This window comes from Malus domestica, chromosome 10, assembly GCF_042453785.1.
Source record: "Malus domestica chromosome 10, GDT2T_hap1".
Taxonomy (NCBI): Eukaryota; Viridiplantae; Streptophyta; class Magnoliopsida; order Rosales; family Rosaceae; genus Malus; species Malus domestica.
The window spans coordinates 35695946-35708890 of NC_091670.1; the positions used below are offsets into that span (position 1 = coordinate 35695946).

General features: G+C 34.1%; 1 protein-coding gene across 1 annotated transcript; it reads left to right on the forward strand.

Annotated features, from left to right (window-relative positions):
- Positions 1 to 10078: 10078 nt before the first annotated feature.
- Positions 10079 to 12032, forward strand: LOC103446082 (large ribosomal subunit protein uL2x). The gene is made up of 2 exons (XM_008385139.4): positions 10079 to 10860; positions 11541 to 12032. Exons 1-2 carry the CDS (start codon positions 10421 to 10423, stop codon positions 11878 to 11880), a joined length of 780 nt encoding a protein of 259 aa, XP_008383361.1. The 5' UTR covers positions 10079 to 10420; the 3' UTR covers positions 11881 to 12032.
- The last annotated feature ends 913 nt before the right edge of the window (positions 12033 to 12945 follow it).

Genomic DNA, 12945 nt, shown 5'->3' on the forward strand with positions numbered 1-12945 from the left:
TTTGGAGTCCGAATCCTCTTTGTGAGGATTTCAAAAATTCGTGAATCGTGTTCATTCATCGTATATCGTGCGATTCATAATTTTTGTGTTTATTTTTAAATAAAAATATTTAAAATGATTTATGGCGCACAATGTACGATGAACGGATACGATCCACGAATCCTCAGATTCCCAAGATCCTCACCGAAGGGATCTGGAGAGGATCATGTTGGATATTTTTGTACCACATTGATTATGTATCATCTTATGTAACAAGTGATGTGTACATGTTACGTTAATTACCGAAATAATCTAATTAGATGTTGACTGCATACATTACTTGTCACATATAATGATACACTAGCATGCTATAAATATATAATCTCTCTAACATTACTTGTTATTTTTTTTTTTTCAAGTTTTCTTTTTGGTAAGAAACTATATTTATGAATAATTACACATGCACTCAAATTATAAGACTATATTTTAGAGAGTGATTAAGTTTTTAATTTATTTCAAAGATAAACAAAACTTAACTTTAATGTGACAAGTGGTGTCATCGTGATAATTTTAATTATTTTTGTATTTACAATTTTAGCCATCGGTAATTGGAAGATGGATATGTATCTCTTTGTTTGTTTTGTTTCTTGAGAAAATTGCACAAATACCACCTGAATTTTCAAGGGTGTGTGCATTTGCCACCCAAACAAACAATTTTAACAATTATCCACCTAGACTTTAGCTTTGGTGATAATTTACCACCTCCCTCTAGTTATGTTAACATCCTGTCAAAATTGTATCTCTTTTTAATTTTTAATATTTTTTAAAAAATACTTAAAAGAAATTAAACAATAAAATGAAATACTAAAACTTACAGTAAAAACACACCTAATCCAAAAATAAAATTACCATAGGCTCATCTCCCACCTCCCTCTACTCTAATTCCTCTTCCCGATCACCCCAAGGTCAGCTAAATCTCCCCCTTTGTGATTGGATTTCATCCCAAAATCTCTAGTATGATCTGCGACCCTAAATCTCCCTCAGAGATTTTCGTTCTAGAAGAATTTGCAACCCCAAACGCTCAACCAGATTCTCGGAGCCCGCACACCTGACCCATATTTGATCCATCCATCGCGGCTCCTCCTAACCAGATTCCCCTCCCACGCGGTGCAACTGCCGACACTATGCGCCTGTTTGATGAGCTGGATGAGATTGAGTCTTAGGATTAAGATTGGATTAGCAGAGACTTATAAGATAGAACTTGTAACTTATATACAAAGATAAGTTAAAGAACTGTGAATTCATAACTCATTATGTCTAATCACGTCCATCTCACATTTTGACACAACAGACAAACAAAAGATTGGACTAAAATTCATTTTAATTGGTCACAACTTATCTCAACCAGCCCACCAAACCAACCCTATATGACTACAAACCCCCATGGGAACCTATGCCACCTCTTTCTCCCACTCAATCTCTCTCTTGTTTCGTCTCCTCCCTGCAAATTTTAATCTTTTCCAAAGTTTTTATTAGTTTATTATTTATTTATTTTGTATAGACAAACATAACCTTGAATTTAGCGGCAAGTTTGACAGAATTGATCGGAGGTGGTACATTAGCACCAATGCTAAAGTGTAGGTGAATAAGTCAAAAAAATATCTCTGGGTGGCAAATGCACAGACCCAAGAAATTTCTGGTGGTATTTGCTTAACTTCCTCTTGTTTCTCTATCACTCTTCCTTTTTCTTACTCGTCTTTTTCGATCTCTCTTTTTCTCTATCTTCATTCTGGTTTCTACTCGTCTCTTTCTCGGTCCACCTTTTTCTTACCTCTCACTTTCCCGCTCCTTACCTTTCTTTCCTCCTCCTTCTTCATTATCTTCTCTTTCTTCCTTACTGTTCTCTCGTTCCTCCTTCTTTCCTCTCTCTCTCCTCCTCAACCTTTTTCTTCGCCCTTCTCTCTCCTATTTCTTCTTCATACTTCTCACTATCCCTCTTCCTCTTCTTTTTCATATTGTTCCCTAAATTTATGACTGTTTTTTTTGAATAATGCTAAGGAGATTAAATTTTTTAAATTAACTTTGCAAACCAAATTATGTGGTTATTAATAATTGAATTATTAGTTAAATGTTGATTAACGTGCTTATTTCCTATCCATTGGTGACACATCATTTGGTTTAAAATTTTGAACTCCCCAGCATTACCCTTTTTATTTTCTAAAAACGATTTGGATTTTAAATTTTTAGTTTTCAATTTTAGTATTTGATTAAAGTATTTGATTTTGAGGTTTTTATTGATTTGGATGCATAAATTTTGATACTGATGAAGTGTTCAAGAAATTTTAAAATTGATCTTGCATAAGTACTAAAAGTTTTGAAGCTAATCTTGCAGAAATGCTGAAATTTTGAAACTAATCCTGCAAATCTGCATTAAATTTTTAACTGATCTTTCAGAAATGCTAGAATTTTGAAATTGATCTTGTAAAAATGCTAGAATCTTAGAATTGATCTTGTAAAAAAGTGCTGGAATTTTGAAAATGATCTTGCAAAAGTGCATAATATTTTGAAACTAGTCTTTATGAATTGTGAAACTGATTTTGTAGAAGTGAAAATATAAATGTGTACTGTAACATCCCACATCGACCAATGGAAAGGGGGTGATGTGCCTTATATGTACATTCCCACCTTCTATAGCACGAGGTCTTTTGGGGACTTACTGGTTTTGAGTTCCATCGGAACTTTGAAGTTAAGCGAGTTCGGCCGAGAGTATTCCCAGGATGGGTGACCCACTAGGAAGTTAAACAAAATTGTAAGAGCATGATCGGAGCCCAAAGCAGAGAACAATATAGTGATACGACGGAAGATACGACGAAACCGGTTTGGGATGTGACATGTACGGATCAAAAATTAATTTGAAAGTTGCTGCGGTCTTGATGTGGTCTCACCAAGGAGACGTTTTTATTTATTTTTTATTTTATTTTATTTTATTTTTTCTTTCTTTCTTTTGCGAATTACTTGTAGAAATTTTGGTTATCGTCAAGTGTACCGCTTTTTAGCAAGATGCGTTTATGTTTGTGCTTATGTTGTGTGGCGATACCTTGTTGTGGTCTCTCCGTGGACCGATAGCTTGACGTGTGCTTGATATAATTAAGTCTGTTGCGTTTATCGTTATTGTGACATATTTGTTTTGGTGTATTTGTTTTGTGTGGTAGCCGTATAAGAGTTTAATTTTCATTGTTGTTTGGGTGAATTTACCTTGCATCAAGGATTTGGTCAATGGAGTTTATGTGCCCGTGTTGGCACCACTTGTAACTATTTGTTCATCAATGGAATCATGTTATCATTTCTAATAAAAACAAATTGACGATTTGGGTTACAAATAGTATCCTCATGATGAACCGTTCAAATGTTTAATACATGTGAATGGCTAAACGATCTTGAAATTGAATGAATTTTTTTTTTTTGCAAATATGATCTTTAGATGATGACAAAGAGAATGAATGATTTCAATTATAATGTTCATAAGGTGAAGATACATTAACCATAATGGGGGTACAAGTAGGTTCTCTCACGAGAGAACACAAGTATGGGAGATAAACGATATTGTGAGTCTCTCACACTTGTGCTTCAACTTTGCCTCGTTAGTTTTCTTAATGCATTATTCAAGATTTTTTTTTTGTTGCTGATTATTTTTGTTTGAAGCTTATGTTGTTTGAATATGATTATCTGCGGTCGTATATATCTTACCTAATCCCACTCCCCACAACCTTGCATGTCTTCTAAAAGTCAAACAAAAAGAATAGCACAATGATGAAAATATGTATAACACGATCCTGTGCATTATAATTTATAGGTATTTATACGTACAAGTTATTGTGCAAGTATTGGAACACGATTTGTGGTATAACTAATTCATGTTAATTTTATAAAATAAGGGTATGTAATACACTCGAAAATATATAGATCGCTCACTCATAATTTATATTAATATTAGCATCTTGCCACACATATGCACGTGTGGTAATTTACTCGTTAAATGTATACACTTAAAAAACTGAATTTACACGTTTAAAAACAAATAAAGCTATATAAGTAACGACTTCCTCTTGTATGTGAGGTAGTTTTATTTTGTACTTTTACAGTTTGTTCTCTTTTCAATTAAATTGCTTTATTGAAAAAAAGAGAGGGGATTTTAGACATTTTAAAATTTTCATTTTTTTTGTCTTCTCACTTTATATATATAAAATCTCTATTAATTAATAAAAATGATGTGCAATAATGTAATTTCATATATCCAAATTTTACTGTTTTTAATTGAAGCCTCACTTACATATAAAAAAAAAAACCAAAAACAAAAACCTCCTACTCTCCCCACATTCCCTCTCTCCCTTTCTCCTTCTCATTTTCTAAAAATGTGTATAGGCAAATGCTAGTACCTATTAATAAACCTATGTTTGCCAATCAAAACTCCATAAAATTACTATTCTAACCCTCTTATATATCAAAACTAAAAACAAAAAGGTTACCCACGTGTTGAGCTCAAGGGCTTATGTGCTCCAATGTTACTTGATTCGTGTTATCAATGTTTTAGACTCAAATGACCCGGGCTTATTAAGAATATTAATCTCATACTAAAAAATTAAATAGAGACATTGTATGGTTTTATAAAGAGTTAGAGTACACTATATAATTACTAATTAACTTCACGATAAAGCATTAGACCATCTCCAAATGAGATGTCAAATATGCCAAATAGGATTAAAAGATATTCAAGTGTTCTCAAATAGATATGACATATATGATGTGGCATGTGAGTCATTTAACTCTTTGCTTTCTAATTGCCTTTTTTTTACAGCAAACAAAGAATGAATCAAATATATTTAATTTAAATTAAATTTTTAATGCATGGGTCTCATTAACAACCAATAGAATACAAACTAAAACTAATTTTGATTATTTTTTAATAGTTAATGTAACTCTACGCTCAATAAAATAATAAAATAAATATTTGACACATCCATTGAAAAATAAGAAGATTTAGTACTTGTATTCAATTTGTCACATCAACCATCAAATAAAATTTTAACATATTATATTTGATATATTATTTGAAGATGCTCTTAGCTTCCTAATCACCTTTCATTTTCGAACACATTGTGTATTGACATTTTTATTTATTTGGGTGTACCAAACCTTGCTACCTGTCACAGAACAGGTGGGCCATTTTCTCAAGGGTCGGGTTGTTACACTATTGCACATGGCACCCCCAAGCATAGATGGTGATCGAAGGGCCACTTCAAATTTCAAACAATACACAATTGCACGCCGTTGGAGGAGCTTCTGCCGCTTGCCGACATTATTTATTCGTGTATTTTTAATGTATCGAAAACTTGATCGTGTAACGTTATTATTTTATTTAAATTGTAATATTTATATTTTATTAACATATATCAAAAGTATAACATTCTCATCTCGTTATTCATTCATATTATAATATATAAAATAACATAATGTATACCAATAAATTCCTCTAATTCCACAAACAATAATTTATTTATAGTACCATACTATAGTTTAAGGTCGGTTGTCTTAATTACCCTAGTTTCAAGAGAAAATTAAGAGCGTGGAGTAGAATATAAGAATATGTGATTTGTTAGGTGCTAGGTGTTAGGTGTTTACTGGTACTTAATTAACCAAAATTGATGTTTACTTCTCGTCTGTGTACTTTGTCAGATTTGATTAACATAAAAAAATATTAAGTAGTCAAGAGAAAACGTGAGTTTTCCGGACGTTGTTACAGAAATATTGCTTCACGTTTACTAATCCTTTCTTAATCATAATTTGTGATTACTTATGTAAAGTAATCCATGCATGTAAATAATTGGATGTACGTGATGACACGTACAATTGCATGTGGCCATTTCTTTTCTTTTTGCTTTTAAATTATAAACCCCCTGTAAACAGCAAGGAAATACAACGCAACGCAAAGTAATGCAAAGCCAGTATACATTGGCTCGTTCACTTTATTTTCATTACAAATTTGGGGATTTGCCATTATAAATTTGGAAAACTTGAACAACATCAAATAGATTAGCTTTATGTGCAATGTGTGCGGGTGTCAGTTGATTACTTATTGTAAGATCTCACATCGTTCAGGAGTGAAGATCTTGTAAGGCTTATATGTATATTCTCATATCTACCTAGCACGAGACCTTTTGGGAGCTCACTGGTTTCGGGTTCCATCGGAACTCCGAAGTTAAGTGAGTTTGCACAAGAGCATTCCCAGGATGGGTGACCCACTGGGAAGTTTTCATGTGAGTTCCCAGAAACAAAACCATGAGGACGTGATCGGGGCTCAAAGCGGACAATATCGTGCTACAACGAAGTCGAGTCCGGGATGTGATGGGGACCCGGGTTGGGATGTGACACTTAATTTATGGTAACGTCATTTAATTAGTGTTTTTTCTTTTTATTTTGTTTATGGACGAGTAAAAAGAAATTGAGATTTCTACAAATATGGAAAAAATATAAAAAAATGTTACCAAAAAATATATATAAAATTAATAAATAATAGGCAATGTCGGTTCCAACTCTAACTTTGAGGGTCAGATATGTTTATACACCTTATTTTGTTTTTGCTACTAAATTATAATTAGTTTTATTTCTTTCAAAATTCACTAGAATCAAACTAATGGTAATGATCGGTAGTGATGACTTTGAGTAGGCTAAATTCAATGTTTAAAACTTTCTAATATAACTTTAGAAAGAAAAAAAGTTCAAATCCATGATAGGAAAAATTAGGGATGGACCATATACGATACGGTTTGAGAGTAGACTGATACGGAACCAAAACTGAAATTTCTTTCGGTTGGGTACAGTTTTTTCGATTTCAAATCTTGCTACCGAAACCGATACCATCCCGATTGACTTTGGTACGAATTCGGTAACATTTGATACCAAAGAGCAGTTGTAAAAGTTTACTGCAATGATGAAGACGTAGAATTACCACTTTTTCACGTTTAAAACCCAATTAAGGAGCATTACAATGGGTTGAGTTCTAATTGGCCAAAGCTAGCCATCGTGCATGATGAGTCAAACTGTGAATGCCATGCAAACCGTCCAAAAATATAAACCGGAACATGACATTCCTAACTTTCAATAAAACTCACGAAGGCGAGACTTTTTAGTTGAAACGACATAAACATAATGTATGGTGCCCCAATAAAACCGACCAAGCCTGCCCTTCATGAATAAGAGGCTTGCATTGTCTACACGTGGCAGCCAAATTTGTTCGTACCATCTTGTATGTCGGACGAAAATTAAAATAGTATGAGTAATACTATTTATATTATATTTTTATATCATATTTCTATACTATTTTAGGTAGTATCTGATATGGACAGCCACATCATTTGAAAAATTTGCAAAACCCAAGGAAAGGAAGGAGAAAGACTCATCATATACCACAATCATCATTTAATTAACTAGTTTTTCTTAATTATTAGTTTATTAAATAATGAACTAAATTTAAAAATCTGATTAATTCAAATGATGTGTTTGTCCACATCAAATGCCACCTAAGGTAATATGAAAATATATTACAAATAACATTACTCAAATAGTATAAATAGTACATGACAACGTGAAGGAAAACTCTTATTTCTCACATGAGTAGGATTTTCTCTCATTTTATTCTCATCACATTCCTTCCCCTCCACTTGCATTTTGTTTTTTGTCTTATTGTCTCTATAAAAAAATCAATATAACATGTTGACGTGACTTAATCGTAACGGTTCAAGTAGGAGCAAAGGAAAGAGGAGAGAAATTAGGAGGGAAGATAATCCTCTTCTTTCCCACATATGGTGTCATGTGACAATTGAGCATGGTACTAGGGAAACCTACCAAGGATGCCCTACACGTATGTTGCAGGGAAATTTGCACATATAATCTATGGTGGACACATTATATCTCACAATACCATATACCAATAATGATACATGTGTACTTTCTACCTACAATAATGTTGTCCATGCAATATATATATAATTTGAACATGTCACGTTTGCTTAGCAGCATCTAATGAAACTCAAGGTTTGGAGTTTGGAGTGGTTAGAACAAAATTTGGTGTGATTGGTGACGATCTAATAGTTAAAGAGTTGGTGCGTCCCATCATAAAAGTAAGCAGTTTGCATGTTAACTTTCCAAAAGAAGGTTTAGTATTATCTGATTTTTTTAATTAATATATATACTCAATGCACTTGTGACTTCATATACATATTAACAAATCCTACTACATCTAAGAACTTTTTTGGGGACGTATAATATTCATTGACATAATTACTAATATATGTGGCCTCGTTAAACTTTGATCAGATCACTCAAAGTGAACAACTATCTGCACCGGGATTTTGTAATTCTTCTAATCGTCTAGGTACTTCGTTAATGTGTAAATTTCGATGTCCAAAACGATTGGCATGATCTTGAATACAGAAAAAGCTAAGCAATAGATATTTTATATAAGGAGTTTTAAGTCAATATATATATGAACAATGCATTACTTGTATAATAATGCAATGCAATTTTAAAAAGGGGGTTTTTAACTTTATCCTTAATAAGATTGAAATTTAAAATAAACCTATTGTTATATTACATATTGATTATAGCCCCTTGATGTGTCATTAATTCAAAATAATTAATGTGCATTTTATTTAATGCTTCCCATTAAATATTTAAATTTATTAATATACAAATTTTAATTTATTTTTTGACCAAAAAAAAGTTTTTTATTTTTTAAATTTTTAATTTTATTTAACATTCTTCAAACTTGAAAGACTCAATTAATACACCTAAATGTATGTATCGAAATGTATTATATTGAACTAATGTATTTAAATGTTAGTATCGAGATGTATGTACTAAAATATATGCACCGAAAGATATTATATTAAATTAATGTAACTAAATGTGTGTACCGATATGTATGCACCGAAATGTATGTACCGAAATGTATTATATAGACTTAATGTACCTAAATGTATGCATCGAAATGTGTTATAATGAATTGAATGTACCTAAATGAAGAAGACAAAGTATGACACACCCCGATCCTAGAATCAAGGCGTGACGTACTGGGAAGTTGCACGTGAGTTCCCAAAAACAAACCGTGAGGGAATGGTAAGCCCAAAGCGGACAATATCGTGTTACGGTGGTGGAGCGGGCCCGGGAAGTGATCCGCCCAGGGCCGGGATGTGACAAAGTACATCGAAATATATTGTATAACAAAAATTAGTTTATCTAAATGTTTACAACAAAATGTATTACGATAAATTAAATGAAAATTATAATTATATAAAATTAATACATTAAAATTAGGAAGAAAAAGAGAAATAATTAAAAAAATACAAATGTAATTAATAAATTAGGTTATTAACGTATCAAGGCATTAAAATTATATTTTGATCTTACTCATGATTTTAGTCTAAAAATCATCTTTATCAAGGATTATAAATTTATAATAAAATTTTCTATTTAAAAATTTCGGCAACTAGCTTTAGCTTAAGCTGCTATATCTAATATTCTAATTTCTAGTAGTCAACTTAAATTTGGTATGCATTATTTGACCAGTTTTATTTTACCGTAGGGTTTGGGGCGCATTTAGATTTTAGACTTCGTCTAATTGTCTGTATGCAATTATGCATCGATGCTTTCTTTTTTCTCGATGGAAGAGGACCCGTTTGTCGCTCAAAACTCAAAAGCAGTGAAAGGAAAGTTCAACTCTTTGGCTCTGGTCAAAAAGACTCTTTTGTTGGCCATCACTACAAAGTTGATAAAAAAAAATATATATGGTTCACCGCCACATTAACACCTCGGGTCATTAAAATAAATATATGTGTATGCTTTTGTTTATGAGTCCATGTTTTATTTATATTAAACGTTAGAAGATGATGTATCCGTGTCATGTAAATTATTCTCCTGAATCTGTTATTCTCATCAAAAAGTGGTAAAATTAGATTTGATTGGCGAGTCAATGAACTATATTCTATGGTTCAAATTTATTTGTTAAATTTTGTAAAATGATTTTCTCCCGTATATTGTTATTATTTGTGAGAGTTTGAACTCGAGTTGGAGGTTCCAAACCTTTGCTCGTTACGTCAATTTCTTGAGGTTTCGACAAGGATATATTAAGATCCTTCATGTTGGGTCAATTTCTTAGTACATAACTGGCATTTCTCGTGACCGTCCATATAGTTTGGGCCTTGGAGCCTATTGTGATCTCAAATCCACTTACAAACTTGGGTTTCCAAATTTCACAAGGTTGGGCCCAAATGTCACGTTAGGGGCTTGGAGAGTTTGGAGCCCTATAAAAACCAAAAACAAATTCTAGGGTTTTTGGAAAACCATTTTGCGCGGCCGCTAGCAGCAGACAACACTCACCGGAGCCATGGGAAGAGTCATCAGAGCTCAGCGTAAGGGTGCCGGTTCCGTCTTCAAGTCGCACACCCACCACCGCAAGGGTCCGGCCCGATTCCGGAGCCTCGACTTCGGCGAGCGCAACGGCTACCTCAAGGGCGTCGTCACCGAGATCATCCACGACCCGGGTCGCGGTGCCCCGTTGGCCCGTGTCAGCTTCCGCCACCCCTTCCGTTACAAGAAGCAGAACGAGCTCTTCGTCGCCGCCGAGGGCATCTACACCGGCCAGTTCATTTACTGCGGGAAGAAGGCCAATTTGGTGGTCGGAAATGTGTTGCCTCTCAGATCGATCCCGGAGGGAGCTGTGGTTTGCAACGTCGAGCACCATGTCGGCGACCGTGGAACCCTAGCTAGAGCTTCTGGTGATTACGCCGTTGTTATCAGCCACAACCCTGATAACGATACTTCCAGGTCTATAACTCTATGCATTTCTCTCTGTTCATTTAATTTTGATTTCAATCTTGGTAAAACCATTGGATTATTATATTCGATTACAGAGATTAGTGTATTTGTTCATTGGATTTCGATAATTGGAGCTCAAAATTTCATTATTATTGAGATCCCCATTTCTCTTATGATTGCAATTTCATGTAGCTATGTGATGTCTCATTCAATCACAAAAATTGATCCCTTTAGGTGATACTTTGTTCATTTACTGAACTGGGTTGGGTTTTGTTTTAGGTGTTATTATGCAGTATGCGGTTGGGTCAGTTTTCGAATCGAATTTCAATTTAGAAGAAAGGAACGATTTTTTCTGAAAGAAAAGAGACTGTTGTTGGGTTATAATTTTATGTTCACGGTACTACTAATCGAATGTGATTATCTCATTTTATTTTTGCTTTCGTTTAGAACAATAGGGCAATTGATTTTCTAACAAGAGACGGTTATTTGGTTGTATTGGTCAGAAGATTGTGAAATTAAGGGTCAGATTTCAACATGTCTGTTTGCATTATGATTGAACTGAATGTGATTTGTACTGTCCATTTTCTTCAAGTGTTGCACTTTTGTGATTGTAAAAGCTTATATGTTGGCATACTGTATGGTTTTGCGGAGGTGTGTTAACAGTTGTGTGTTTCCACTGGTTCTAACAGGATCAAATTGCCCTCGGGTGCCAAGAAGATTGTTCCCAGCGGGTGCCGTGCTATGATTGGGCAGGTAGCAGGGGGAGGAAGAACTGAAAAGCCAATGCTCAAGGCTGGTAATGCTTACCACAAGTTCAGAGTGAAGAGGAACTGCTGGCCTAAGGTTCGTGGTGTGGCTATGAACCCAGTTGAGCATCCTCACGGAGGAGGTAATCACCAGCATATTGGACATGCAAGCACAGTCAGGCGTGATGCTCCTCCTGGGCAGAAGGTTGGTCTCATTGCTGCTAGGAGAACTGGTCGTCTCAGAGGACAAGCTGCTGCGAACATCTCTAAGGCAGATAAGTGATGAGATTACATTTTCGATTTTATCTACATTCGCCGTGTTTGGACCGTGTTATATTTTATTCAACACTAGTTTGGAGCATTTTGTGGAGGAAATTTTGTTTGGATGGATCCTTTAATCTGTTGCTTAATATATTATCAGTTTAACAGTCTCAAGATCTGCAAGTTTTGGTAATGTTGTGGTTTTGGTGCATATTGAAGCTCTACCCTTATTATTCATGAAATTATATTCAAGAAATGTTGGCCAAACACTGAAGCATTTTATCACAGTACAACCTAACGTTCGATAAAATATTAACCTTGATTAAATAATAAAATATTCTTTCGGCCTCAACTCGGGCTGGTTTCTACGCTCTAAATGTATAAGATTTTATGGGAAATTTTTCCCATTGTCAATCGTATTGTAGATGTCGGGAAAGCTTTCCAAATTTGTAAATGGTCTTGGGTGCTAGGATCAGCGAATGAAGCGGCAAATTTCGTCGCAGCCTATGTGGGTACATAGATGAGCGAGGAATGCAGGATTGACAGACCACCATCTTCATTGATTAGAATCTTAAACAAAGATGGATTGTCATGTCCTCCTTAAGTGGTTTATTGGAGTGGGGAATGACGTTTGGTTTCTAGTGATATTCTTCTTTACTTACAAATGAGAGGTCTTAGATTCGATTCTTGAATAACATCACAAGCTGATCACCCTTAAAGGAAGAAAACAAACACAATTGTTTTAAGCTTTTTGTATTGTGAATATAATTACATTGCATATTTAGAAGATCTTTCATTCAAAGCAAACTTCTTACGAACAAGCCCCTCAAGAGCTTTACGAGTTGAATATGCCCATGCTCAATATTGAATTGTTGGGTCGAGCTTGGTTGAAAAAATGAGCCAAACTCGATATAAACTCCAACTGTATCTAGTCGATTGGGGTTTTTATTTGATTTTGCTTTATGTAGAATGATCCATGACCCTCTAATATCTTTTGAGCATTGGATTAAGAAATTGAAAATAGCTCTTTATCTTCTGAGTTTCTTTCCCTACTCGATGAAAATAATTTAAGTCACTTATTATGACC

Excerpts from the sequence above, each read along its gene's own strand:
- LOC103446082 (XM_008385139.4), top strand. The coding sequence starts at position 10,421 with ATGGGAAGAGTCATCAGAGCTCAGCGTAAGGGTGCCGGTTCCGTCTTC. Across the intron at positions 10,861-11,540 it reads CCTGATAACGATACTTCCAG|GATCAAATTGCCCTCGGGTG; the intron begins GTCTATAACTCT and ends TGGTTCTAACAG.